The sequence below is a fragment of the Desmodus rotundus genome, chromosome 9 (genome assembly GCF_022682495.2).
Source record: "Desmodus rotundus isolate HL8 chromosome 9, HLdesRot8A.1, whole genome shotgun sequence".
NCBI lineage: Eukaryota > Metazoa > Chordata > Mammalia > Chiroptera > Phyllostomidae > Desmodus > Desmodus rotundus.
Window position 1 is genome coordinate 52465517 of NC_071395.1, and position 27634 is coordinate 52493150.

Consider the following 27634-nt stretch of genomic DNA (forward strand, 5'->3'; position numbering starts at 1 on the left):
TAAATGACCATTCTAGAGGTTATCTGCAAAACTGTTGCTATTCAAAACAATGGCCCTGCTCCCTGCGTCCCATTCCCCACTCAGACTTGTGTGGGTGAGGACATCCTACATATATATATATATATATTTTTCTAATATTTCTTGGACACCTTGAGTTCTGGACCCCATTACAAACCCCCATTTGGGGACCCCCCTTGGCTGCACCCTGTTACATAAGGGCAAAGCTTACTACCTCCTGGGGTGGTTTCTAGCCTTTCAGTGTGAGAACTAATAAGGAAAAAAAAGTCACAGCTGCTTCTGGCCTGTACAGAGGAACGCGGGACGCCGGACTGAGGAAAATGTCAGATGACGTGTGGTGGTCTTTACATTAAATTCACTCATGGCTCCATCTGCATTTTCACAGAAATGAGCTCATTTGTGGTGTTTTATTATACTGAGTTTCCTTGAGTATTTTCTCTTTTTTCAAAGCCATAAAAAGTAGTGATTTCCTAATACTTCACCCTCAAGTCCACAAAGGGAGTTTGGGAAACCCAAGGGAATGAGCTGGAGAGTTGGGCTCTGAGGGGGGCTACCAGCTTGAACCGGAGCAGGCCACACGCACACATTACAGTCCACATGTCATGGGATAAGTTGTGTCCCCTCAAAGGTGTATGTTGAAGCCTTAACACCTCGGCACCTCAGTATTTGGATATAGGGATTTTAAAGTGGTGATTGATTAAAATGAGGCCAGTAGGATGGACCCTATTCCAACATGGCTGGTGTTCTTATAAGAAAAGCAAATCTAGACATACAAAGAGACATGAGGGGTGCACATACAGAGAGGGACAGCCATGTGAAGAGGCAGCAAGAGGGGGGCCATCTGCAGGCCAAGGCGAGGGCCTCAGAGGAAACCAACCCTGCCAGCACCTTGATCTTGGACTTCCAGCCTCCAGAGCCGGGAGACAGCTTCTGTTGTTTAAGCTGCCCAGCTCAGGGTACTTTATTATGGCAGCCCCAGCAAACTATACATTAAGGTGGCACTTCTTTGAACCAAGGGTTCCACAGCTAAGCTTTTGGGAAATTACTGGAATAGAGGCCAGATCACATGATTTGAGATCATTCCCCCCCGTGTTTTATCTGCTGTTTAGTAGCAGATCAACCTACCATCTTCCGAATTTGAGGAACCCAAGTTTCTGTTTGAAAACCACCACTTGAAAGGATTGCATTAGGAACATCATGGAGATGTATGGAAAGGGCCAGCCCATAGCAGGAACCCAATAAATGAAGATGCTGAGCCCAGATTCCCCAGGCCCTCATGCTGCGTAAACACTGCCTTAGTTCATGTAAATTAAATCCTGCCCCACTGGGGAAGGCTGGAAGCTTGTAGACTTTGCAATTAAGGAAGGGTCATTTTAAAAATGTTCCTGAGCTATTCAGTTAAGAGGTTTTGCTGAATTTGCATGCAGTACCACTTTGAATGATTTGGGAAAATTGAAAAGTAGGTGTATTATCACTGCTTATAAAAATAACATACATTCAAACTCATATTACAGAATTACACATATTCTACACATATATTGTAGAAAATTTGTGCCAGAGGTCTAGAAGTCTAAAGAAGAAAACAACTCATAATAAAACCACTCAGAGACAACCACTGGCCACATTTTAGTGTGTATTCTTCCAATAAATGTTTCTGTTGTCTTTCTTTAAATAGAGGAGATCAATTTTCCCCCCTGACCTCTTCCGACACAGGCATTTCCCACGCCTTACAAAGTCTTACTCATCTTTCCACACGCCCCTTAGATCCACTGCAGCAACAGGCTCTGACGTGAGGTGGCGCTCGAACTGGGGAGAAAGCGTCTGGGTTAGGAGGTGGGTGTGCAAACATCTGCAAAGCCACGTCAATGAGGAGTCCCTGCAGGAGCTCGGAGGCTGAGGTGAGGACAAGACTGAGCCCTGCAGCCCACCTTGGAGACCCTCCCTTCCCCCATACCCAATCTGGGCTCCCTTACTCTGTCCCTTTAAGGAAGCTTGAAGCCTGGGCAAGCCTGATGCTTTGGTCTCCTGGGAACGGAGGGACCATAAACGCAATAGAGATTGGGAGTGGAGTGGGGAAAGGAGACCCTTGTCAGTAGCTGCTGACCCTTGTCAGTAGCTGCTGTCACGCCAGAGGCCGGTCAGGTAGAGCAGGGACTGGGGGGTGGACTCTCATTCCTTCCTCCTCTGGCCCCCTCGCCTCTCCTCTGCACTTTCTTAGTCCCACCTTTCTCTACAGGTCTCCCAGTCCCTTCCCGGTCTCAGCCCTTTCATTGTAGCTCCCATATCCTCTGCTGCCCACGTTCTTCATTTCTGGGGACAGTTCTTGCTTATAGGTGTTTCTTAGTTGACTTGTCTTGGATTTTTAGGTGGAAAAGATAAAATATTCTGCAAAGAGTGGTAATTTGTTCTCATCGAATTTACAAAGCATTTCTTTTTTTTTTTCAGAATTGTTTTTCCTAAAAAAATGGTAAAGAATAGAGGTGGATATTTAGTAGATATCTCAGTCTAGTCCTGAAATGAATGTGGTACCTCTAACCTCTGATGTTCACCCATTAAGCTTTCTGTGGTGTTTCAATTTGCACAGAGGTGTTCCAGGTGTGAGTTCAGTAAAGACTACTGAGTGACATTTTCCTTTTTGAATCAGTTTTAATGGCTGTCATATAATCATATCTATCCCACTTATGGTTTTGTCACAAAAGTTTTTTAGTGTTACTTCTATCACTTCTCTGTTTTTTAGGCTCTTCTTTTCCCTGAGTAATGCTTTGCTGTTACAAGCGGGTGTTTCTTTACTAACCCACGTCCCCCTTCCTCTTTCCTCCACGCTTCAGAATGCATTCTGGTTCCTGTCCTACTCCATTGTTATTTCTTTGAAAATGCGTTTGCTTCTACATTCTGAAGCCCTCCCTTCAAGAAATATATCTGTATACCATTTTGTTGCTGTGATTGCTTCAGCTAATTGAATGTTTAAGCAAATTAATTCTTCATCATGAAGCCTTTTCTTTCGTGACATCTTAGTTTGTGAATCAGGTAGTTTGATTCGCCTCTTGGTTGTCCAGATAATGTTTTCTAGTAGCTTCCCAGGGAGGATAACGAATGTCAAAACATAATGTAGAACCATTTAGTGAGCTCTATAACTAACTCTCAAGTACATCAATGAACAAAGTAAAAAAGGGGGCAGTGGAGGGAAGGATTTATATAAGGAAATGGGGACAAAGGAAGGGGAGGGAGATGCCAGTGTAGGAAGAGGGAATCTTGTTTTGTGATTAGCTGGATGCTGTCAGAGACACCAGTCTGGGCAATCTGTTCCTCAATAGATCGACCAGGTCATTAGAGAAAACAATTTCAGTTAACTGTGGATTTTCCAAAAAGCCTTGAGATTGAAGCCGTGCCAGACATGTGACAGGCTGTCTATAAACAGTGTCTGCCAGCGTCCTTCTGGCTTCTGGTCCGCAGGCAGGGAGGTTGTCCCACTTCCCGCAGCAGAATTTATGTGAGATCGACTTCCACAGTCATCGCAGGTTTGAAACAGCTGCCTATTGCCCTCTCAGTTTATAGAATTTTCTAGTCATAAGATTTTCCCTTTAAAATTCCACAGATATTGTTCCCTTTTCTTCTGGCACAGCAGTAGCTAGGGAAACCCACAAAACATTTGCTTTTTTCCTTTGTATTATGCCTAAATCATTAGGAATCAAACTCAGATTTGGCTGCCTGCCACAATGAAAGCCAAACTCCTGAGACAGGGGCTGGTGGGAAGGAAAGCAGTTTATTCAAGTGCCAGCCACCTGAGAAGATGGGGGACTCTTTGTCCCAAAGGCCATCTCCCCATCTCAGTACAGGCAGAGGTTTTTGTAAGGAGGGAGAGGGGAAAGCGGAAGAAAGAGATCCAGGGAGGGGGATGAGAGTTCTCTGTTGAGAGGACGGTGTGCAAGCCACACAGTCGGTTTTCATGACTGATTGATTGAAGGTCAGCAACTCTCCTGCAGCTGGAATTTCCAAAGGCCAGAGTCTGTCTCCCCTGAAGTTAGTTCCTAGGAGTCTGATACAAACATGCTGTTCATCTACAAGCTACATATTAGAGTCCACATTTACAGAAACAATGTGAGTTGGCTAATAATCCCCCACTGTTACAATTATAGGGTTTTTATTCAATGTCCAGGGAAAATAATTGTACCGTGATTTGTATCAGCCATTTTCCTTCCTTCCTTCCTTCCTTCCTTCCTTCCTTCCTTCCTTCCTTCCTTCCTTCCTTCCTTCCTTCCTTCCTTCCTCCTTCCCTCCCTCCCTCCCTCCCTCCCTCCCTCTCTCTCTCTCTCTCTCTCTCTTTCTTTCTTTCTTTCTTTCTTTCTTTCTTTCTTTCTTTCTTTCTTCTTTTCTCTATCATCTATCTATCTATCTATCTATCTATCTATCTATCTATCATCTATCATTCTATTTCTGAAACACAGTAAACCACTTTGTAGATTCACATTTTTCTGTAGTTCAACAAAATATTGTTGCATCTTAATTTTTTATGTGCCAGTAGTTTTGTTTTCTTCCTTGGGTATACTAATGATTTCTGTGCGACCTCTAGTGCAGGCATCCATATTTATATTTTCTTTAGCTGCTCTAACCTCTTCAGTTTTTCCTTTGAATTTCAGAGTTTGATACATCTGAAAGTGGCTTTTTGCTCTCAAAAGATTTCTTATAATTATTAGATTTAAGTTATATTAGTTTATGAAATCACATTTACTATCCAGTTTTCATTGTTTTAAATTTCAATTTATAGATATGGCAATTTTATTTACATATATAATATGTTTTATAAAAATAAAACAAATTTGATAACCTGAAAATGACAGAACAAATTTATGTCCATTAAACATTTAGTTCTGGTTTTACTCATACTTTTATTATTAGACATTTAATAAGCATTTATAAATTGAAATATTTGATTTTCTTTTCTATTAATTGCAAATTTTTATTGAGCACGTTGTGGAGTCACATGCGATTATAAGAAATAATACAGAGAAATTTCACCTACACTTTACCAAGTTTCACCCAGTGGTGATGCCCTGCAAGCTATAGTGCAATAGCACAACCTCAACACTGCCGTTGATGCCACCGACCACTCTTATTCCGATTTTCTCCGTTTTACTTGTACCCATGTGTGCAGCTACATATCACCTTATTACATGTGCCATTCCTGTACCCAGTACCAACCAGGACATAGAATACAAGGGTTCCTCCTATCGTTTTTAGTTACTCCTATGTTTCTTCCAATTCCTCTCCCCTCCTCCCCTCCTGTTCCTAATTGCCTCAACCACTAATCTATTCTCCATTTCCAAAAGTCTATCTTTGCAAAAAACTTACATAAATGAAATAGACGAAGGGACTTTTTAGGATTGGATTTCTTCACTAAGTTGTCAAATGTAAGTGTGCAAAGATGTTCACTGTATTTCCTAGTTACACTTTTGCTGTCTGTGAGGTCTGTGGTGATATCCCATTTCATTCCTGATATCAGTAATTTGTGTCTTCTTTTTCTTTTTTCCCATATCATTTTATGAGAAGCTTAACAATTTTATTGACATTTTCAAAGTACCAGCTCTTTGTGTTATTGATTTCCTGTTATTTTGTTTTCAATTTCATTCATTTCTACTCTTGTTTTATATTTTTGTCCTTTCTACTTTGGCGTTTATTTTACTCTTCTTTTTCTTTTGGTTTGAGACTTTTCTATTTTTCCTAATGTACCCATCTTGTGCTATAAACTTCCATCTCAGTACTGAGTACCTATGTCCCACAAATTTTGACATGTTCTATTAATTTTTATTCCATTCATCATATTTTTTTCCATTTCCTTCAGGATTTCCTCTTTAACTCATGAATTATGTAGAAGTGTATGTTTAGTGTCCAAATGTTTGGGGACTTTCCTGTTAACTTTTTGTTATTTGTCTCCAGTTTCATTCCACTGTGGCAAGAGAACAATATACTGTGTGATTTCAATTCTTTTAAACTTGTTTGTTGTGTGGTCTAGGATATGGTTTGGACCTGAACAGGTTGGACCCTGTTCCATGGGTATTTAAAAAGAAGGTGTATTCTGCTGTTGGGTGGAGTGTACACATGCCGATTAGATCCCATTGATTAACGGTGTGGTTGAGTCTATATCCTTGATGATTTTCTGTCAAGTTTTACTGATTGGGCGGGGGTGGAGAGAGGGAGAGAGAGAGAGGTGTCAAACTTTCTACCTGTAATTGTGGACTTAGTTCTCCTTTCAGTTCTATGAGTTTTTGCTTTACATATTTTGTGTTTCATCTTGTGCATACACATTTAGGATTGCTATGTATTCTTCACGAACTGAATCTTTTATATTATAGCCTTTTTCATTGCAGAATGTCCTTCTTTGTCTGAGGTAATTTCCTTTGTTCTGAAACCTACTTATCTGAAGTTAATATAGCAACTCTACTGGCTTTCCTTTCATTAATGTTTACATGATGTCTTTTTTTATCTTTTAATTTTCAACCTGCTTATATTTTTATATTTAAAGTCAGCTTCTTGAAGATTGAATGTAGTTCAATCATGTTTTTTAATTGACATTTTTTGTCTTTTAATTGGGGTATTTAAAACATTTACATTTAGTTTATTGATATGTTAAGGTCTAGTCTTTTTTTTTTTTTTTTTTAATTCCAGAGAGAGAGGAAAGGATGGGGGGGGGCAAGAGAGAGAATCATCAATGTGAGAGAAACATTGATCGGTTGCCTCCCATACACACCCTGACTGGGGACCGAACCCGCAATCCAGGGCTGTGCCCCAACCAAGAATCCAACATGAGACCTGGTTTATAGGACAACGCTTCAACAAACTGACCACACTGGCCAAGGCTAAGTCTTTTGTTTTATATTTTGTTTTCTGTGTGTTCTTTCTGTTTTTTAGTTCTTCGTTTTCTTTTCCATGCCTTTCAAGTGGTTACTTGAACAATTTTTATAATTTTATTTTGATTTATCTGCATTTTTAATGTCTTTTTATTTAGGTTTTTTTTGGGGGGGGGGTTGCTCTAGGTATGACACAGCTAATCACAGTCTTTTGATGTCATTTTACTAGTTTGCATGAAGTATAGAAACCTTACCTCCCTTTATGTCCTTTTACCCTCTTCCATTTACAATATTATTGTATTAAACATTTTCACCACATACATTTAGAACCACACTGTTACAGTTTTTGCTTCAACCATCAAACACAATTTAGAAAATTCAGGAGGAGAAGGCAAGTCTACTGTGTTGGCCCTGGTAGGGCGATCAGGTGGTTAAAGTGCCGAGCCGGCGCGCGCCAGGTTGCGGTTTGATCGCGGTCGGGCACATCCAGGAAACGACCAACGAATGCAGAAACCCGTGGAGCAACAAATCAGCCTCTCTCTCTCTCCTTTCTGCTCCCTCTCTAAAATCAACATATAAAAATTAAAAAAAGAAAGTCTGTTGTGTTACTGATATCTTTGCTTCTTATGTTCTTCCTTCTTTTCTAATGTTCCAAGATTCTTTCTGTTATTGTTTCTTTTCTGTGTAGAGAACTTTATTTAGCCATTCTTTTAGGCTAGGTATCCTAGCAACAAAATCTTCCTTCTTCATTCCTGAAGTCTGTCTTCGCAAGATAAGGATTCTGGGTTCACAACACTTTTCCTTCAACACTTGAAGAAAGGTGCGCCACTTTTCCCTGTCCTTCTAGATTCTGATGAGAAACCCACTGTCATTCAAATAGTTTTTCCCCTGTAGGTAAGGGAAGATATTTTTCTGTCTGCTTTCAAAATTTTCTTTTAGTTTTCAGCAATTTAATAATGATGTGTTTTAGTTTGGATTTCTGTGGTTTTGTTCTGTGTTCTTCTTGAATCTCTTGGTTTATGTCGCTTTTCAAATTTGGGAAGTTTTCAGCCCTCATTTCTTTAAGTACTTTTTCAGGCTCACCCTCTTTCTCCTCTCTTTCTGGGACTTCAATGAAACAAATGTTAACTTTTTTTAATTTTAGTTCCACAGATCCCCTAGTCTCTGTTCATTTTTGTTTTCAGGCTATTTTTTCTCTTTTGCTGTTCAGTTTGTGTAATTTCTATTGTACCAGTTCACAGGTTCTTTCCTTTCCCCCTTCCATTCTGCTACTGAGATTTTTATTTTAGTAATTGTATTTTTTCAGTTCTAAAATTTCGTTTTTTATATCTTCTGTGCCTTTGCTGAGACTATTTTTTTATCCTTACCTGGGGACATTTTTTTTTAAATTCCTTTTAGAGAGAGAGGAAGGGAGAAAGAAAGGGAGAGAGAGAAAGATTGAGGCAAGAGAGAAGCATCGATTGGTTGCCTCCTGTATGTGCCCAGACCAGGGATCAGAGGTGCCCAGACCAGGGATCGAATCCACAACCCATACCCACAACATAGGTGTGTGTCCTGACCGGGAATCAAACCAGCAATCTTTTGCTTACAGGATGACACTCCACCCAACTGAGTCACCCAGCCGGGGCGAGACTAGTTTTCATTTATTTCGAGTGTGTTCATAATTGCTTGTTGAAACACATATATCACAGCTACTCTAAAATGTTTGTCAGATAATTTAACATGCCTGGCATCTCGTTGTTTACATGTATTGATTGTCTTTTTTCATAGGGTCTGAGATCTTCCTACTTCTTGGTATCACAAGTAATTTTTTACTGAGTCCTGGACACCTTGGGTGTTCTGTTAATGGGGTTCTGGGTCTTATTCATATGCCTGGTTTAGTTCTCTTCTCTGCCACCACGCCTGCAGGGGATGGGGGGCATTGCCTTGTTATCACCAGGAGGAGGCTAAAGTTTTGGTTCTCTCCTAAAGCGGGGGCTCTTCATCTGCTGGGTGAGGCAGGAGTTCTGGCTTTTCCCTAGGCCTTCATGGGTACTTTCCTTAGTGGGAGGGGTAGAAGTGCCTTGCTGCTGTTCCCAATGTGGCCTCCACGGATACCATGGGTGTGGGGCTGGCCACTTGATCTCCGGGTGGTGGCAAAAATCCTATTGTCCAGAAGGCCTCCTCTGACAGCTCTCCAGTGGGGAGGGTGAGGGGAGGGCGCCTTGTTCTTGTTGGGTGGGGGTGGAAGTCAGGTTCTCCCAAGGTCTCTACTGACACTGCAGGCAGGGTTCAGGCTTGTCACTGCTTGGCGTGCATGGAAGTCCTAGCTCCCTACTTGACCTTCTCGGACATCATCCTGGGGAAAGGTTGTGGCTCCTCATACAGCCTGGTGAGGGTGAGAGTCTAGGCCCCTACTTGGCCTTTGCTGGTGTGACGGGGAAAGCGTTTGGCTCTGGTAGAGCAGTTATTGTCTCACAGTGCTCTGTCATGCTGGCCTGCACCTTTGGCTAAAGGAAAAAAAGGCTTTTGTTGGGTTTATGTCCATTGGTATTTCTGGGTTGCTGGCTTCTTTAAGATCCACGTCTGGAAATTTGTGGCATAAAAAACACCCAGGAAACAACACTTTGTTATTCCTTGTAACCCAAGGTCCCTAGCTGGTCTGCCTGCTTCTCTCCTGTTTTCAGAGTCTCCTTATGTTTGTTTGTGTACAATGTCCAGGGTGTTTATACGTACTTAGTGGAAGGAATAGGAAAATTTATGTTTACTCCATCTTTCCAGAACTCATGATTTTCGTCTTATCCATACCAAGTGGATGACCCAGCAGGCTCTGGAGCAAACCTTCCCATGTGCTGTGTTTAAACAACTCTTGTTGATCTGAAAATAATGTGAACCCAGTTCTCTCTAATATTGTAATATTGTTCACAAACTCCTGCATCTGCATATTTATAATTGTAAGTCACAGATCTATTTTACTTTTTAAGTTAGAATTGCCACCTAATATGTGAGATTATATAATATTCAAAAACTATGTTAACATTACAAGGACCTTTAATAACAAACATAAACTGTATATTCTTTTTTTTAAACTACTTTCCTCATTTATTTTTTAAAATATATTTTATTGATTATGCTATTACAGTTGTCCCATTTTTTTCTCCCCTTTATTCCCCTCTGCCCCTTCCCCCCCGCCCAACATTCCCCCACCTTAGTTCATGTCCATGGGTCATACATATAATTTCTTTGGCTTCTCCATTTCCTATACTATTCTTAATCTCCCCCTGTCTCTTTTGTGCCTACCATTTATGCTTCTTATTCCCTGTGCCTTTTCCCCCATTCTCCCCCTCCCCGTCTCCACTGATAACTCTCCATGTGATCTCTATTTCTGTGACTCTGTTCCTCCTCTAGTTGTTTGCTTAGTTTGTTTCTGTTTTTGTTTTTTAGGTTTGGTTGTTGATAGTTGTGAGTTTGTTGTCATTTTACTTTTCATATTTTTGATCCTCTGCTTCTTCTTAGATAAATCCCTTTAACATTTCATATCATAGGGGCTTGGTGATGATGAACTCCTTTAACTTGACCTTATCTGGGAAGCACTTTATCTGCCCTTCCATTTTAAATGATAGCTTTGCTGGATACAGTAATCTTGGATGTAGGTCCTTGCCTTTCATGACTTTGAATACTTCTTTCCAGCCCCTTCTTGCCTGCAGGGTTTCTTTGGAGAAATCAGCTGATAGCCTTTTGGGAACTCCTTTGTAGGTAACTGTCTCCTTTTCTCTTGCTGCTTTTAAGATTCTCTTTTTAATCTTGGGTAATGTAATTATGATCTGCCTTGGTGTGTGCTTCCTTGGGTCCAACTTTTTTGGGACTTTCTGAACTTCCTGGACTTCCTAGACATCTACTTCCTTTGCCAGGTTAGGGAGGTTCTCCTTTATTATGTTTTCAAATAAGTTTTCAATTACTTATTCTTCCTCTTCTCCTTCTGGCACCCCTATGATTCTGATGTTGGAATGTTTAGAGTTGTCCTGGAGGTTCCTAAGACTCTCCTAATTTTTTGAATTCTTGTTTCTTCATCCTGTTCCAGTTGAATGTTTATTTCTTCCCTCTGCTCCAAACCATTGATTTGAGTCCCAGTTTCCTTCCCTTCACTGTTGGTTCCCTGTACCTTTTCCTTTATTTTACTTTTCATAGCCTTCACTTTTTCCTCTATTTTGCAACCATACCCAACCATTTCTGTGAGCATCCTGATTACCAGTGTGTAGAACTATGCATATGATTGGTTGGCTATGTCTTCATCGCTTAGTTGTATTTTTTCTGGAGCTTCGATCTGTTCTTTCATTTGGGCTGTATTTTTTTGTGTTGCCTCACCTGTTGCACAGTAAGGGGCAGAGCCTTAATTGTTCTCCAGGACAGGGCAACCCATGTAGCTGCGTTGTGGCGCCTTATATGGGGAAGGGGTCCTATAGGGGAACAGTGCCACTTGTTTGGCTCTCGGCTGGCTTTCAGTCACTTCTCCTGCTACCCACAAGCTAATTGGGTCCTTCTAGTGCTGATTCCCAGGTGGGTGGGTTTGTGTATATTCTAGGAACCTGTGGGTCTCTCCAATGAACTCTCCTGTGAGGCTGGGAGTTTCTCCTGCTGGTTCAACCCCCACAGGTTTTTTCAGTCAGAGGTTTTGAGGCTTTATTTCCCCTCCAGAACCCTGGGTTGCTTGATCTGTCTCATTCCCCAGTTATTCCTCCCTGTTTATCTGCACGGATATGTGGGACCACCTGCTCCACCAACCACAGCCTTGCCGTGAGTCCTCTCTGCCCCGGCTGCCTGTCTCCGCTTCTCCTACCGGTCTGGATGAAAGTTTCTTCTATAACTCCTTGGTTGTCGGGCTTCCATACAGTTCGATTTTACTGGTTATTTTTTGTCTTTAAATTTGTCGTTGTCCTTCTTTTGGTTGCATGAGGAGGCAAAGTGTATCTACCTATGCCCCCATCTTGGCCACAAGTCTTAACCTGGATATTCTTAAACTTAACCTTAAACACGAAGAGAAGAGAATAGTTATTACCTCAAGCCAGCTGAGGTTACTGGGTTTGTTACAATACTAGTGGCAGTCAGAACACCAGGGACTCTCCTCCACTGGCCAAGATGGCAGCAGGGGGAGTTTCTCACACTGAGTGTGCCAGAAGCTAGGAAAAATGAATGGATAGGGCCCCGAGAGCACCAGAAGCAGAGAAGATAATTGGATAGGAAAACAGCTCTCCTCTCCCCTTCCTATAAGAATCTGGGCTTGAGGAGGAAGATTGCGATGGTCTTTGAGATGGAGTCCACCACTCTCCCAGGGCATGTGGCACCTGAAGAAAACCTCTTTCCTTCTGCACCAGCTCCTGCCTCACAAGTTTGGCTTGTGTCCCAGCAGGCAGCCGAACTTCCATTTTGTTCAGTTACAGGTTGGCAGTTCAGTTTCTATGTTACCATCTCAGGCAGGCTGCGGTGGCTTAGAGGAGACATGACACACTGGACGAAGGCTCCCTAGTTGCAGGTGCCCACAGTGACCCTATGCGTGGCAAGGCAAGCTGCACTGGGCTGTGATTTGGGGTTCCTATGGCAGTAGGTCCTTCCCTTTGGATAGGACCGTTTGCAGTCCATGCCCCTGCACTCAGTCTTTTCATAATCTTTCAATTGTCCTTTCTGTTTCAGGCCAAATTCTACAGCACACACCTAGCATGCTTCTCCAACCGACTGATTCATCTCATTTATTGGATTCCTGACTTCTGTGTCTGGCTCCTGGTCACATCATCAAGGCAATTCTAAGGCCATTCTAAAGATGGAAAATCTTAATTTTGTGGTGTTTAGTGGCAGGCAGGCTGGATCTGGATTTGAATGAGTTCCAACTCTGCCCTTAGTAGCTGGGGGCCCTTGGCGAGGCCTCAGGTCATTCTCCTGCAGTAAGGGAAACAGCCTGCAGCTGAAGGGGCTGCTGCGAAGCCGAAATCCTTGCAGTTTACATGGCAAGCTTTACACAACCAGTAGTTATCTTTACTTTCACAAGCCTTTACCCCGGGCCGCTGATCTGATTCAGCCTCACAGGCTCGGGTTTTTGCTGCTTCTATGAAAAACGTGATTGCCTCTTTTACATCTTTCCGTGGCTCTGACAGTTCTCTTTCATCTCAATCTGTCGGTTTATCCATTGTGACATGGAAATCAGGCTTCATTGATTTCCTTGGGAATGTGAAGCAGTTATTAACTGAAATTTTCTTCCTTTCTTTTCTCCGCAGAGAATCTTCCAATACACTCTTATCTTCTGTCTTTTTTCTGCTATGCTTTCTTTTTTGCTATAGAAATTCTGCATATCCTTTGTGCTGCTTTTTCTTCTGTTTACTTTCCTTTGAATGGGGACCGTTCTGTCCTCACTTGCTATTTGTCCCCACGTAGCATGGTAGATGAACTTTGGTCCTCCGCTCCATTTATTTAGGCACCCCATGGCGGAGGCCTGCATGCCTAACATTTCCTTTCTGTTCAGAAGATGCTGTGGTAGGAACAGTGCTCATGAGCAGCTTGCCCCTGAAAACTCTGTTTCTGAATGTGTTGAATTCCTGTCTCATGTACCGGCTATAAAGAAGCGGAGGCACGACTTGTTCCCTGGGTCTTGGGTTTGTCCCTCCATTTAGAGGAGAGACAGTGAATTTGTTGAGAAAGTTGGGCCTTTGTTTTCAAGTCAGTATACGTATTTCTCCCAGGCTGTGTCTGGTCCTCAGCTGCGAGGTGGACTGGCCCCCAGCCTCACACTGACAGTCAGGAAAGCCTGGTCAGACAAAGCAATGTCATTGTATGAACACGTAGAGTTCTCTTGGGTCTGCTCCCACTTCAGTTAAGCCAGCATAGAGTGTGGGTGGGGCTGGCAGGGTCAGAACCCACATGGGTGCCCCTGTCCTTCCTGCTGCCCTCTCACCCTCTGACCCCAGGGGCTGCATGCCTCTCTGGCTGGGGCAGGGGACCTGTCCAGCCTTCAGAATCTCCTCTCGTAGTCATGCTTCCCCCTCCCCCAAAAGCTCATGTCTTGGCTCGCTGAGCTCTCTTTGCACTTGGTCTTGTCTTTAGTCTAGGTCCTTTTTATTCTTTTTTAAAAAAAATATTTTATTTATTTTTAGAGAGAGGGAAAGGGAGGGAGAAAGAGAGGGAGAGAAACATCAATCAGTTGCTTCTTGCATACCACCAACCCGGGACCTGGCCCACAACCCAGGACCTGGGAATTGAACTGTGAACCTTTTGGTTTGTGGGATGATGCCCAACTCACTGAACCACACCAGTAAGGGTCCATTTCATTCTGGAAAAACTATTGGAAAGATAGTTTTCATAAACATGATATAATAACACCATACTCTGGAAATACTCTGGGAAAAATTTCAAGAGGGCAAAATGCATCTTCATCTTTCTCCATTTTTCTGTCCCCAGGCCTCTTCTTGTGGCGGCCGGCCTTTAGAGGTGTACTCTTCCACCCATCTTACTCGTAGATCCTAGGAAGAGCCCACTCAGACTCTCCCACACTTGTCCTAAGATCTAGGTCTTCAATGCTGGTATCTAGGGGCCCTGCTTGCCTCTTGGATTCTGAATTCAGGATGATCAAGGGCTTATAGTTCAGCACCTTTCAGGGGACAGTCAGTTGGATTTCAGCTTGGTCTCCCAGATCATTATAGCCCTGTCCCATAGACAGAATTGCAAGCCGTATTTAAGATATGTGTCAGAGTTTTTCCTGGATGTAGTAAGGTCATATAATTTGATGGGCTGCAAATCACCATGGGAGTGGCTACCCTGGCCTGTTACCCACAAGGCTGGTACACCTTGTAAATGACACTTTCATGTGGGTTGGACCTCTTTGCAGGTTCCATCAATGAGGTGCCAAGGAAGGGCAGTGAAGCAGAAAAATCTGGTACTCGCACGACCTATTATATGGGTGCCACTCAAAAGTGTTGACTGGACCTAACTAATCCTAGGACACTATGTGAGCCCCCGGGCAAAAAAAAAAAAAAATCAATCACACGCCTTGGGCCATTTCTGTGATGCCTCCCCCAGGCCGCGCGGTGGTGCTGCGCCTCTGCCAAGGATCCGGCTTCTGTGCACACGAAGAGGCGCTCAGGCTTCTGGGTATCCTCAGGGTAGCGGCAGCTCGTGGGGCGGTTTCGGTGAGTGGGCCGGGAGGGCCCGGGGGTAACGCCTCTGTAGTGGCCCGCCCGCACCCTTCGAGCCTCTGGCTCCGGGGCTGGGGAGGGCCGACTGCACCGCTGAGCAGTCCTGGGGCAGCCTCAGCCTTCCTGACTCACCCGCCGGGGCCCAAGAGCCCTGGAGCCTGGGGCGAGCGCGCGCAGCTCGGACACAAAGGCCCAGCAGCCCCCGGCGCGCTTGCAGGGCAGCACGCTCCAGCGGTTCCGGGAGCCCCACCCATGCCCAGCTGCTGTTATGCCAGGGACCCTGGGCACATCCCTGCTTCTCTTGTCGGAGGAGAGACCTGGACCACGATGCCCTCGAGACCCTTGCAGCACCGACACTGCGGGGTTGGGGTGGCTCGCGGTCTGTTCTCTGATCCAGGCCCTGGCCGTCTGCTCCACAGGCCCTCCCACCTATCACCCTGGCCCTTCTCTGCTTGGACGGCGTCTTCCTCTCCCCGACCGAGAATGACTTTGTGCACCGCCTCCAGGAGGAGTTGGACCGCTTCCTGCTGCAGAAGCAGCTGTCCAAGTAGGCTGGAACGAGGGTGTTGGAGGGGCCTGCCCTGCTGCTAGGAAGGGCAAGGTGCACCCCGCCCCCTCCGCCCCCTTCCCCAGTGGTGCATCCAGGGTAACTGGCCCACAGCTGTCTCTGACCTTGACCTTTCGATTTAACGATCTGGCCTCTTCAAGTTGCATTTTTTCCTGTGTCGTTCTGAACATTAACTTCCAGATTCAAGGGGCCCAGCACAGAAAAGGCGGGGAGGGGGAGGACAGGACCAGTTGCTCCCTGTGACAGCCCTTATGCTCAGGTTCTTTGCAGTAAGCCTGGGACTCCAGGGGCAGAGGGAACCTGATGTTAAGCCACCTTTAAACTGGGAGTGCACCTGGTGGGGGTCGGGCCCCAGAGGCCGTACCTGGAGCCCCTGCTCAACACTCCTTCTGCCCCTTCCCAGGGTGCTGCTTTTCCCCCCTCTCTCCAGTCGCCTTCGGTACCTGATCCACAGAACAGCAGAACATTTTGATCTTTTGAGTAGCTTCTCTGTTGGGGAGGGCTGGAAAAGGAGGACAGTCATCTGTCACCTGGCCGTCAGGTGTGTATCCTGCTGCCTTAAGAGGGCTCCTGGTGGGCGGGCAGTGAGGGATCTGGTCAGCCCCTGGGAGGGGAGCGCCCACCCTGCTGCCTCTATCTTCAGCCTCAGTTGCCTAAAGTCAGTGCTGCCTTTCTTTCAGCAGCAGAGTAGCTGTGAATTGTTTTGGGGATTCACTTAGCAGGAGAGAGAGAGCAGTTTAATCAATGAGGGCGTCTGCCTGTTACTCAGGGAGCATGTGACCCAGAGGCCATGGAATGACCGTGGGAAGCACATCTGAGCCTTCACTCACCTCTGTTTCCATGTGCGTCTCACAGGATCTTATCATGACTGTGAGCCTTGTGTTTAATGTGTGTGTGTGTGTATACATGTATGTACATGTGCTGAAACTTGAGAATCAACCATGTTTAATATTTTTCTAGTAACATAGTCCTTAAATACAAGTATTTATCTGGTACATATTTGAAGGTTCCGCCATCTCTCATTCAGTTTAAACACTGGGGGGAGAGCTTGGCTGCTTTGGGCTTGTTCAGAGACAGCATTCAGCCTCCACTATGATGCCTTCTTACGGGGATTTTAAGGGTCATTTTGGCATTGGTTTCTGCCTAGTGCTGACTTGAGAGCCTCGTGCCTGAGAGCAGGTAGCTCTACTAAGTCATTTAATGTGGGCCCCACATGTGCTCTGATCTCCTTCTGTTTCTGCTTCAGGTTACCCAGCTCAGATGGACTCTCTGGCCCCTGCCGCCCTCCTGCCTCCCACTCTAGCAAGTACCGAGGTCCTTGGCCCACCTCAAACCAGGGAGTGGCTGCTACTCCCCGAGGGGCACGGGTAGGCCGAGGGCATCAGGGACGCAAACCGGACCAGCCTTTATATGTGCCTCGGGTACTGCGCAGGCAAGAAGAAAGGATGCCAACCCCTACCCCAGGGCTCCAGGTTGATGCTCCAGCTGGCAGGCGCCTAGAAGAGTCTGCAGATGCTACTGCCGGGGACCCCAGCTCTGATCAGGAGCATCCTGTGTTGATGACTCAGGCAACAGAGGACCTAAAGGGCCCAGGCCAGCACTGTGAGAACAAGCAGCTACTCGACCCAGTGGGCGCCCAGCCCTCGGGGCCTGGGAGCCACTCAGGGACAGGGGACAGCCTGGAGGAGGCCACACCACTTTCATCTGGTCTGCAGCCGGACTTGAGAGAGAGGAATGGGGGTGAGCTGGAGAAGAGCCTGGTGGCAGAGGAGGAAGAGAAAGACCTGGGCGCGGAGGGCCCCGGCAGCTGCTCCGAGGACAATTACAGTGAACTGCTGCAGGAGGTGATAAGACTCTTAAGCCCGGAAAAGGGAGGGCGGAAGTGAGGTGGGTGCAGTTCTGGGTGGATGGGACTGGGGGTCGTGGTGTGTGGGGCATGTGCTGGCTGAGCAGGGCTGCGTGCTGGGTGACAGGGGTCCCTTAGGAGACGTGAGGGGACCACACGGGGTTCTTGCCCACAGGAGTCAGGACTGACACAGTCGAGGCCGGGGAAGTTCAAGGACACTGGGGCAGGGGTGTGGATTTGGGTCCCAGCTCAACCACATAGGAGCTGTTGGACTGTGGGCAAGTCATTTTGCTTTTCTGAGTCTGAGTTTCCGCACCTGACAGGTGGATGGTAGATAATGCACCCTTCACAAGGTAACACAGATAGGACGTATGTGGACTTGTGTTTATTTATTGATTTATCGCGCTATTCCATTACAGTTGTCCCAATTTTTTCCCTCTTGCCCTCCACCCAGCCCCCCCGCCCCGTTCCCACAGTCAGTCCCCTCTCTGCTGTCCACGTCCACGTGTCATTCATACGTGCTCCTTGACTAGCCCTGCCCCTTCCTTCCACCACACCCCCCGCACTCTCCTCCCCTCCTACACCCCTCCTACAGCTGGTAGTCTGTTCCATGTTCCCATGTCTCTAGTTCTCTTTTTCTCGTTAGTGTATTTTGTTCATTAGAGTCCAGTTATAAGTGAGGGCATACAGTTTTTGTCTTTCGCCAACTGGCTTATTTGACTTGTCAGGGACTATAGATGTTGGTCATGAAAACTACTCTTCCACCTGGGACTTCGTGTCGCAAGTCTTGTTTCCCTGGATTCTGTCTCCCGAGACTGCCTGCGGCATTCGGTTGGGAGGGCAGGAATCTTTTATTGCTACTTTATAGATGAAGGATGACCAGAAGGATTTGCCTAATGTCATGTCGTTAAGGAGGGAAGGAATGGTCCCGGACTTGCCCAGCTCCGTCTCTTACCGTGCAGCTTTGGGCAGAATTACGTAGCTCTGATTTACAGTGTCCCCATGCGCAAAGCGGGTGTGTGGAGTGCAGTTTTCAAGGTTCTATGAAACAATGTGTGTGAGTGCCAGTCCCCACTGGGGACTCCATAAAGCAGTTCCCTCCCCCAGAAGGCACCCTTCTCCATCTTCCAGTCCACTGTGCTGTCATGTGGCCTTTCTGAGACTCCTGCCGGGTGTGGCTCCCGTGGGAAGCCTCCCACCAGCACTCGCCCCCCTGCCCACCCAGGAGCCTGCAGGCCTGTGTGTGGTTTTGAAAGCCCTGTGTCAGTACCCCCTCACTAACAGGTGTGCTCCCCTCAGATAATGGACAACCTGGTCGAGAAGGAGATTCAGATAGAGAAGGTGCAGGTGGACACATCCTCCTTCCTAGAGGAGCTACCTAGAGAGCAGGATTTTGCCCACGTGGTGGAGATCTATGACTTTGAACCGGCGCTCAAGACTGAGGACCTGTTGGCAGCGTTTTCTGAGTTCCAGTGAGTGTGGGCGAGGCTTCGGGAGGCAGAATCTTGAGAGGAGCTAGGGCATCCCTCTGCTGTTGGGCACACTTGCCTGCCTCTCCTCCAGTGCCCAGCCATCAGGGAGGAAGGGCAGAAAGTAGATGCTGTTGCTTTGGGCTCCAGACTTCAGGGCAGTTCAGCCTACTGGCCATGACTGGAGGGAAGAGGAGAGTGAGTTTTGGTTGTAGGCATGCTCCAGAGGCCCCAGACCTGGTCCCGCTGGCCCATGAAGCTCCGACACCCTGCCCCCTGCATGTCTGCCTGCCCGCCAGGCCCCAGAGGGGCCCTCCAGCATGATGCAGGTAGCCCATACCCCATCCCCACCCCTTTGCTCCACATCCCAGCCTCCCAGTCAGTCCGTCAGCAGACTGGAGGCCTCCTGCCTCTGTGCAGAAGCATCCCTGGGCAGAGCTGACTCTGGGGAAGAGGCAGGGTGGTGATGGGAGCCAAAGGCACATACTGAGAAAAATTTTTTCCTGTTCCCCCACATTCCTTAAATCCAACTTGCCTTTTCTCCTTTTCCCTTTTTCTTTTTTTAAATGTGCATTTTCCTTTCTCCAAGCCCCATTCTCTTTTCCCACTTAGGCTTTTAACAGCCCCTGCCTTGGTGGCCCCCAGTTCTGATTGCCCTGCAGCCACACTCCTGTGTCCTCTGGAGCCTGAGCTGGAGGAGAGTGGAAGGGGGAGGGGTGGGGCACGAGGGGCTCACCTGCTCCTGACCCCTGAAGGTGTGACCAGCCTGGGGCCTCTGGTCAGCCCAGCAGCCAGGCCCTCAGTGTAGTCAGTGTCTGTGCAGGAGCCAGGTGTGGGGAGGGCCTGCCTTGTCCTCTCTGCCTTCAGACTCAGCGGTGCTTCACTGAGAAGTGGGAAGGAGGCTGATCAGGACCAGCAGCGCTGACATATGTGTTTTTGGTCCTGTCCTTTGTCCCAGCCACATAACCCTTTTGTCTCCAGCCTCATCCAATGCCCTCGGCCCGGCTCTGACGGTGCCAGGAGGAGCCTCCCTACCCATGGTCGTGCTCTGAGGGCCCTTTCAGTCTTGGCTTCTTCCTACTAGGGATCAGGGGCCCCCCGATCAGCGGCGTGGTATTTGTCTTTCTGCAGCTACCCACGTGGTCATCAGAGAAGTCGGCTGCAGGTGGTGGTCTCCTTCCCAGAGGAGAGGGAACGTGTCTTGGGCTCACAGTGTTTGAGGGTTGGAGGTGGGGGGGCTTTCCTTTAGCAGAACAGGTTTGGCCCATTTGCTTTCATAGTCGTTCTGTCTCCTCTTCCCTGTCTCAGAGAGAAGGAGTTCAAGATTCAGTGGGTGGACGACACGCACGCACTTGGCGTCTTCCCCTGCATGGCCTCAGGTAATGTGGCTTCACAGTAGAATGGAGGGGCCCTTGGTTTCCCTGGTGCAGCCATCCAGTCCAGGTGGCGTGTGCACGCCCAGCCTGCCGAGTTCAGCAGTGCGGGGAGCAGGGTGGGCCCTGCACCAGCAGCGCACAGCCTTTCCTGCTCGCGTGAGGGTTCAGGGCACACTGAGCATGTGTCACAGGCCAGGCCCAAGATCCTTCCACATACTGAGACCACATGAAAGTGCTGTTTTTATAGGTCAAAAGCATTCAAATACTGGCTCAAACACAGGCATTTTTACAGTTTTATTACAGCCTCAAGAAGTGGGGCATCTCTTTTTTGCAGGTGGGGGGACTGAGGTCCCCAAAGTATCAGTGGTCTGTTCAAGGTTAGGGGATATCAGCCAGCCTCCTGGCTGGAACTCCAGGGTTCCTTCTCCCTCTCAGCCACTTTCCTAAGATGTCCCTGTCACACTGCTCACTTTGGGTGTATTTATATAGAGTAACCCCTTGCCAGGGCTTCTGGACACTGGAGCTGGGAGAGGCAATGGCTACGGTGGGCTCAGCTCTCAGGAGAAACTGGGGGGAAGAGGGTGGGTGGTATTTAGGGAGCAGAGGGACCAGGGCACGGTGGGGCTCCAGCCCCAGACAGAGGGCCGACTGAAGGGGAGTCAGGGAGGGAAGGCCAAGAGGCTGCCTGGTGCAGTGAGAAGAACAAGCCCTGGGCTGTGCTCCACTGTGGCTGCCTTCTGCACTCGGCCAAGCTGTGTGGCACCTGCACCTCACATCCTAGCCTCAGTCTCCTCGCCTGTAAAGGTGATGAGGGGTGGCTTGGATGTGAAGCCCCTCTGGCTCTGACGTGCTGTGTCCATAGGTAGCTCAGGCACAACTCAGAGCAGTGAGGGCGTGCACCCTGGTGGGGTCTTTCGTCGGGGAAAGGGTAGAATTTGAGGCTCCGGGCTTTAGAAGGGAGGAGGCTCCTGAGTAGCCTGGGGCAGAGGGTGGACGCTGGGCTCTGCAGGCTTTCCTTCTGAGAGCACAGGTGGCCCCGGCAGGCACGTGGGGTAGGGGGCAGGGCAGGACCGTGGCACTGTGGCATCTGGGCAACCCTGTCCCTGGGCTTTGAATGGGTGCGCAAAGCGGCTGCATTCGTTTTCAGTTCTGGTATGGGGCCTCACCAGGAGGTGGAGAGGACATTCCAGTCTGTTTTCTTTACACAGCTGCTGAAGCCCTGACCAAGGACTTCTCGGGGCTCAAGATCCGGCCCCTCACACAGGGAAGCAAGCAGTCAAAGCTGAAAGCCCTGCAGAGGCCAAGTACGGGAGCGGCTGCGATGGGAGGCTGTGTGTGTGGTTAGACGTGGGCCCCCGCCTGCCATTCAGGCCCCCTTGCTCAGCTCTCTGCTTGGGGCCCTGGGCTCGGTGGTGCTCCTTTCACCCCCAGGGTCCTGGGGATGCCTAGGGAAGGCAAGGCCCAGCAGGGAGGACGGTGTGCCCTCCTGTTCGCACCGCTGCTAGGTGCTGCTCAGGGACAAGCACGGTCTTTTCTGCAAGCCTGTGGGAACCATATTTTGCAGTGGGGTAAAAAGAGTCTGCACTGCGTGTGATCCTGGCTTTGTCACTTATTTAAGTTGACCTTGAGCAAGTCACCGCATGTCTGTGAGTTGGTTTCCTTCTCTGTAAAGTAAGCAGATTGTACAGAGTATGCTGGCGGCATGGGTCAGAGAGTGTGGCAGACCCTCCAGGGGAGGAGGTAAGAGGCACCCCAAAGGTGCCAAATCAATGACAGCCCCTCTCCTTCCAGAAAGCACGATGGAGGCTCTTGGAGGCCAGTTTCCTGTGGCTGCAAAGCAGTGGCCAGCAAAACTGGCCCAAAAGACCAACTGACACCACCCATGCTTTTGTGGGTTGTGTGGCCTTTGTCCCATTCTTCTTGGGGACAATAAATATCCTGTGGGTCGTACAGCTCTAGGTATCCCATCCTGACTTGATTTCCCTCCCAAATGGCCCTACAAAGCGGGAAGGTATACAGGGTTAACTCCTCCCCACCCCCGTGCAGGTGGAGAGATGGAGGGCACAGACAGGTGGCAGCGTTAGGACCTCGAAACCCTAGGTGGCCCCTCTCATAGCATCTGACCATGCTTTGGGCACAGCGAGGTTGGCTCTGATGGCCTCTGAGGCTGCTGTGTCGCTGGGAGAGGTGGCCTTGGCCTTGAATTCAAGTCCCTGCCCCTTGGGGCTTTCCTTTTAGAGCTCCTGCGTCTGGTGAAGGAGAGACCACAGACAAGTACAGCAGTGGCCCGCAGGCTGGTGGCCCGGGCCCTGGGGCTTCAACATAAAAAGAGAGAGCGGCCTGCTGTGGAGTCTCCTACCTCCCCGGGGCCCTGAGCTGCCCAGCCAGCCTGGGTCGACATCCCCGGGACAAGCCGGTGCCCCCACAAGCCTCTACAGAGACAATGGCCCTATACTACCGCTGGAGCATGGGGCGTCACTGTGGGGCATAGTGGGCTTCAGTCTGGTCTAGTTTTAGAAATTGAGAAAAAAATAAAAAAGTAAAGGTTGTTATAATGTGATTGCTTCAAAATAATGGTCTACCGTGGGACACTAGGGGGTGCTGTTTGTCTCCCATTTTAGACCTGAGGATGCTGAAGAAATTGGTCACAACAGGTGACCAGCCTGGAAGATTCTGGTGGGCCTGGGAGGTGTTTTTGCACACAGCCTGCCCAGCTTGGGGAGTAGGTTGCACCTGCTGTGTCTTCCCTCACAAGTCGGGTGTCCTACCTGCCACCAGGAGCTGCAGCGTGGCTGAGGTGATGGCAGAGGTGACAGCCCTGGGCCCCCCCGGCTGGTCCTGATGTTTGCTGTCTATGGGCCTTGGAAGGGCTCCTTGCAAAATAAACGTGAGCAGAGCCACGAGATGGGATCTGAAATGGCCACTGAGTTTGCCTCTGTCACAACAGATGCAAAGCTCCTTTGTGGGCTTGGGTCCCAGTGCACTCATTTTTCTGGTTTGGATGGAGTTGTTCCCAGGTGCTTCAAGGGCATTGTGGGCCTCTGATTTGCTGGCACACGCTGACACAAGGGAGCCTGGGGCTGGCTGAGAGTGGCCGGCCTGGCTGCCCACCCCTGCTGGGCGGGAAGGGCTCTGAAAACCTGCAGTCGCGCACACCCTGCAGCGCCGCTCTGACCCTCAGGGCCGGCCCAGGCCCTGCCTTGTGGGGATCCCCTGGGGCGGTTTAATCTTTGGTTCTAGCACAACTGCTCTGCCTCCTGACAAGTTGCGGTAAAAAGCAAGAGCTCCAGAAAGGTTGTGACTTGTATTTTTGTTGAGTTTTGTGACCTCTTTAGACTGTTCTCAAGGGGCAGGAGTTGCCCCTTTGGGGGTGTGTGGAAGGATGCCCACTGTGGCCACACTGGACCCCACCTTGCAGAAGTGGACCTGCGAGGCTGAGGCTCCCTTAGGCCGATGAGACGGGAGCTCTGCTGCTCGGGGCTGGGCGCAGCGGTCCAAATGAAACACAGATGCATACCATACACCTTTTATTCCAAGTTTCAAGTATGTGTAAGTATCCGTGATGACACACGGTGTTCAGTGAGTGTCCTCGTCACCCAGGGCCCCGGTTATAGCACCGTTAACAGTACCCACAGAGTCAACAACAAACAGGAGTCACTTACACAGGTGGGCGAGTTTTCCTTTTGAGCTATATTTTCAAAGGCCTAGACTGCCAATATAAATACTACTACTTTGTGTATCAAAGTCCATGAAAATAAAATAACAAAAGGATAGAAACCACATGATCATATAGAGGCAGAAAAAGCATTTGATAAAATCCAGCACCCATTTATGATAAAAACTCTCAGCAAAGTGGGAATAGATGGAACATACCTAAACATAATAAAAGCCATATATGACAAACCTGCCAGCATCATACTCAATGGGCAAAAACTAGAAGTGTTCCCCTTAAGATCAGGAAGAAGACAGGGATGTCCACCTTCACCTCTCTTACTCAACATAGTACTACTGAAAGTCGTAGCCACGGCGATCAGACAAGAAAAAGAAATAGAAGGCATCCAACTGGAAAGGAAGAAGGAAAACTGCTATTATTTGCCAATGACATGATACCATATATACAGTACCCTAAAGATTCCACCAACCAAAAAACTACTAGACCTAATACATGAATTTAGCAAACTAGCAGGATACAAAGTGAGTACTCAGAAATTTATGACATTTTTTTGACTGTCCTAAATTGCTTATTAGGTAAGGATTTTACAAACATACTTATACTAGCAGTAACGGTGGATCTGGAGAGCACTGCGCCTTCTCCAAGCTGCACGGCGAGAACCACCAATATTGTGGCAGGACTCGTGGTCCTTCCCAAGGCCACAGCTCTTGAGGCCCACAGATGTCTCCCTGTGCCTGTGGACCAGTTTGGTGTCAGGATTACTTCCGATAGCCTTATGGAATCAATGAGGATAACCTCAAAGAATCTGTATGTGGAATCTTCACCAACCCAGTGAGAAGTCAGGACTCTCAGAGCCTCACAGTGGAGCCCAGCTTGCTCCTCCTCAACAGACTGAAGCCTTCAGAAAAACGTTAGCTGGTAAACACCATGGTGGGCAGGCTTGTTATAGGCTGCACCCTTAGGAACAGGGCGTTGGCGGCTACCACAGCGCACACAAGTCCGATACATGACCTAAACTTGTTTGGCCTTGCATCCCAGCCTGTGCACTTTACTGGCCCTAGCGGGACGGGGGCCCTGTGGAGCGCAGAGAACTGGCGATATGCCAGCAGTGCACCTGAGAAGAAAGCACATCACACAGGACTGCTGCTTCCTTCACAGCCCCTGGATGTACTTGCAAGCACCCATCTTGGCTTACCTGATGGCTGTGGCCAGATGGAAAGCTCCATGGCATTTCTATACACCAATAGTGAACTATCAGCGAAACTAAGAAAACAATTCCATTTACTATTGCAATAAAAAATGAGGTACCTAGGAATAAATTTAACCACGGGTGTAAAAGACCTGTACTAGGAAAATTGTAAGACACTGAAGAAAGAAATTGAAGAAGATACAAGTAAGTGATATCTCCAATAAGAAGATACATACTGTGTTGATGGATAGGAGGAATTAACATCATTAAAATGTCCATACTACCCAAAGCAATCTATAGATTCATTGCAATTCCTATTAAGATACCAACGATGTATTTCACAGAACTAGACCAATTATTCCAAAAATTTATATGGAAGCACAAAAGGTATGTGGGGAGAAGCACCTACTCTGAGCTCACCGCTCAGAGAACGTGTGGCAGCATTATTTCTATTCATGAACAGAATGGAGGAGGGCAGAGGCAGTTTGTCCCATAGGAAGAACGTTCTAGGCTTTCAAGTTGGCTGGAAATGACCTAAGAGGGGCAGTGGGATTCAGCCTATCTCAGGTTGATAAGCTGGATCGCCAACAAGGCACCTGAGGAGAAAATGGCCCCGTATTATCAGTGGTGCTGTGTGAGCAGTGTGGTGTCAGACTTGGGGGGACTGTGGTTTGGATGGGTCACGTTGATAACAACCTGGGGTCCTGGACGAGATGGCTGGTGGCACTTCTCCCACGGCCTTGGGGACAAGCCTCACTCTGCACAGCAGCCCCTGCAAATGTCGGGAACACCTCTCCCCCTGAGTTTGGCCGTGGCCGTGGCCGCAGAGTGTTCAGGCGGAGCGGGGGCTGGACTGGGTGAGGCGGAGCATGGTGGCCCATCGGTCAGACTGCAGCTGGGGAAGGTGCACTGTGGCCCAGAGGCGGGAGGTGGTCCAGAGGTGGCCCTACCGCGTGGAGAGCTGGTTATTTAGGAGTCCACTGAAGTGTTCAAACTTCTTTTCCGTCTCTTCACTGAAGGAACCACCTGAGGGGTGGGCATCAGGGAGACAGAGTTTAGCAACTGGAGGCTCAGGCCCCACTCTGGCTGTGGTGGTCGGCTTTAGGGGCCCTGGAGCCACCACCCCCAGCAGGTGGCCTGCTGGGGCCACCTCTTTGAGAGGCCGCCAGGGCAGCTCCTGGGGCTAGGCACAGGTCAGGCTCTCTGTCAGTTAAGCGGAGCAGTGAATAATCACCAAGAGTGAGGGCCCTCACTTTTCCCACAGAAGGAAAAGCTCTGCTTCCCCTTTTGTGCCCCCAGCCGCATAGCGCAACGGTTTCTTTTCTGGTGACCAGAAGCCACGCTGGCTCACCAGCCTCTAGTTCCCAACAGGAAAAACGATACACAGAGCCGCAGATGGCTGACGCTCACAGTTTTGAGGCCATGTGCATGATGAGGTGGTGGCCTCAGCTCCCACCTTTAACTAGCTTTGGCGTGTGTGCTGGGCCACCAGTTCTGTCCCACCCACCTTGGCCAGAGCTGGCTGCAAAAGCCCAATCTGCACCTAGGTCTGTGTGTCTGCGGTGTCCTTCCTGTGCATGGGCATGTGAGGCTGGCTGTGTTCCCCGAGCCCTGGACCCAAACTAGGAAGCTGCTCTGGCCCCTTGAGAAAGGAGGGAGGCCCTTGCCTGTCTCCTGCATGGTGCGCTGCGGAGGCCCTGGCAGGCCTGGGGTCCACGCTGGGCTGCTGTGCTTGCCCGGGGGTCTTACCTATGTGGCAGTTGTACATCCAGATGCGGTGGCCGTCATAGCGGGTCCTGCACTTCATGATGTTGTTGGTGTAGTCAGACTCTGCAACCTCGTAGTTGGGGTTAATGACCACCTGGGGGAGAGTCAGGCCAGACTGGCTGCCGAGTCCTGCCTCTGCCACCCGCCACCCCAAGCCCAGGGCCCAGCTGGGCCCAGTCCTGCCTCCAGGGCTCCAAGGCAAGCGGGGACAGGACTGGCCAGAGCTGAGGTCCGGGAGGCAGAGGAGTGAGGTGTCCAGGTACTGCCGTCTGTCTCAGTGGAATTCACTCTAACCTCCACCAGAGGCAGCCTTCAGGAAGGGCTCTCCTCTCCTGGCTGCTCCGGGAGGCTGGCGGTGGTCGGTAGAGAGGCAGGAGTTGGGGCCTGGGGGTGGGGGAGGCACACAGGACAAACTGTGGCAGGAACAGAAGGAAGCTGGGGAGCAGGACATGCAGAGAAAGGGTGGGGACGAGGATGGGTGCTGTGGGAAGTGGGAGAAGAGCTGCTGTGAGTGGTGGAACCTGGACACTGCTCCTGGTGGAACGACTTGGAACTGTCCCTTCTGCTGTCCGGGCCTTGGTGTCGCTCTAGGCTGTCCCTGAGTCCTCCCGGCTCTGTGAGTCCAAGGGCCCGGGCTCTGCTGGAGACTGCACCCCCTGGCACCCCTTCCCCTGATCACCCCAGCTAAAGGGGCGGGGCCCAACAGAGCAGGACTAGGGAAAGTCAT

General features: G+C 48.7%; 2 protein-coding genes and 1 pseudogene across 3 annotated transcripts in view; 1 reads left to right on the top strand and 2 right to left on the bottom strand.

Annotated features, from left to right (window-relative positions):
- Positions 1 to 14890: 14890 nt before the first annotated feature.
- R3HCC1 (R3H domain and coiled-coil containing 1) lies at positions 14891 to 23198 on the top strand. Its single transcript, XM_024560668.3, has 8 exons — positions 14891 to 15013; positions 15439 to 15566; positions 15991 to 16128; positions 16834 to 17431; positions 18733 to 18905; positions 20211 to 20281; positions 21487 to 21582; positions 22517 to 23198. Exons 1-8 carry the CDS (start codon positions 14891 to 14893, stop codon positions 22651 to 22653), a joined length of 1464 nt encoding a protein of 487 aa, XP_024416436.2. The 3' UTR covers positions 22654 to 23198.
- Positions 23199 to 24550: 1352 nt separating this feature from the next.
- The window catches only part of LOXL2 (lysyl oxidase like 2), a 92031-nt gene continuing 88947 nt past the window's right edge, over positions 24551 to 27634 (bottom strand). For both annotated transcript variants that reach the window (XM_053911079.2, XM_053911078.2), the window contains exons 13-14: positions 26890 to 27001; positions 24551 to 26166 (exon numbers count right to left, since the gene is read on the bottom strand). In XM_053911079.2, the coding sequence (XP_053767054.1) occupies positions 26087 to 26166; positions 26890 to 27001 (192 nt within the window). In that variant the 3' untranslated portion in view covers positions 24551 to 26086. The remainder of the gene's footprint in view (positions 26167 to 26889; positions 27002 to 27634) is intronic.
- On the bottom strand, positions 24553 to 25136 carry LOC128779231 (large ribosomal subunit protein eL15-like; annotated as a pseudogene).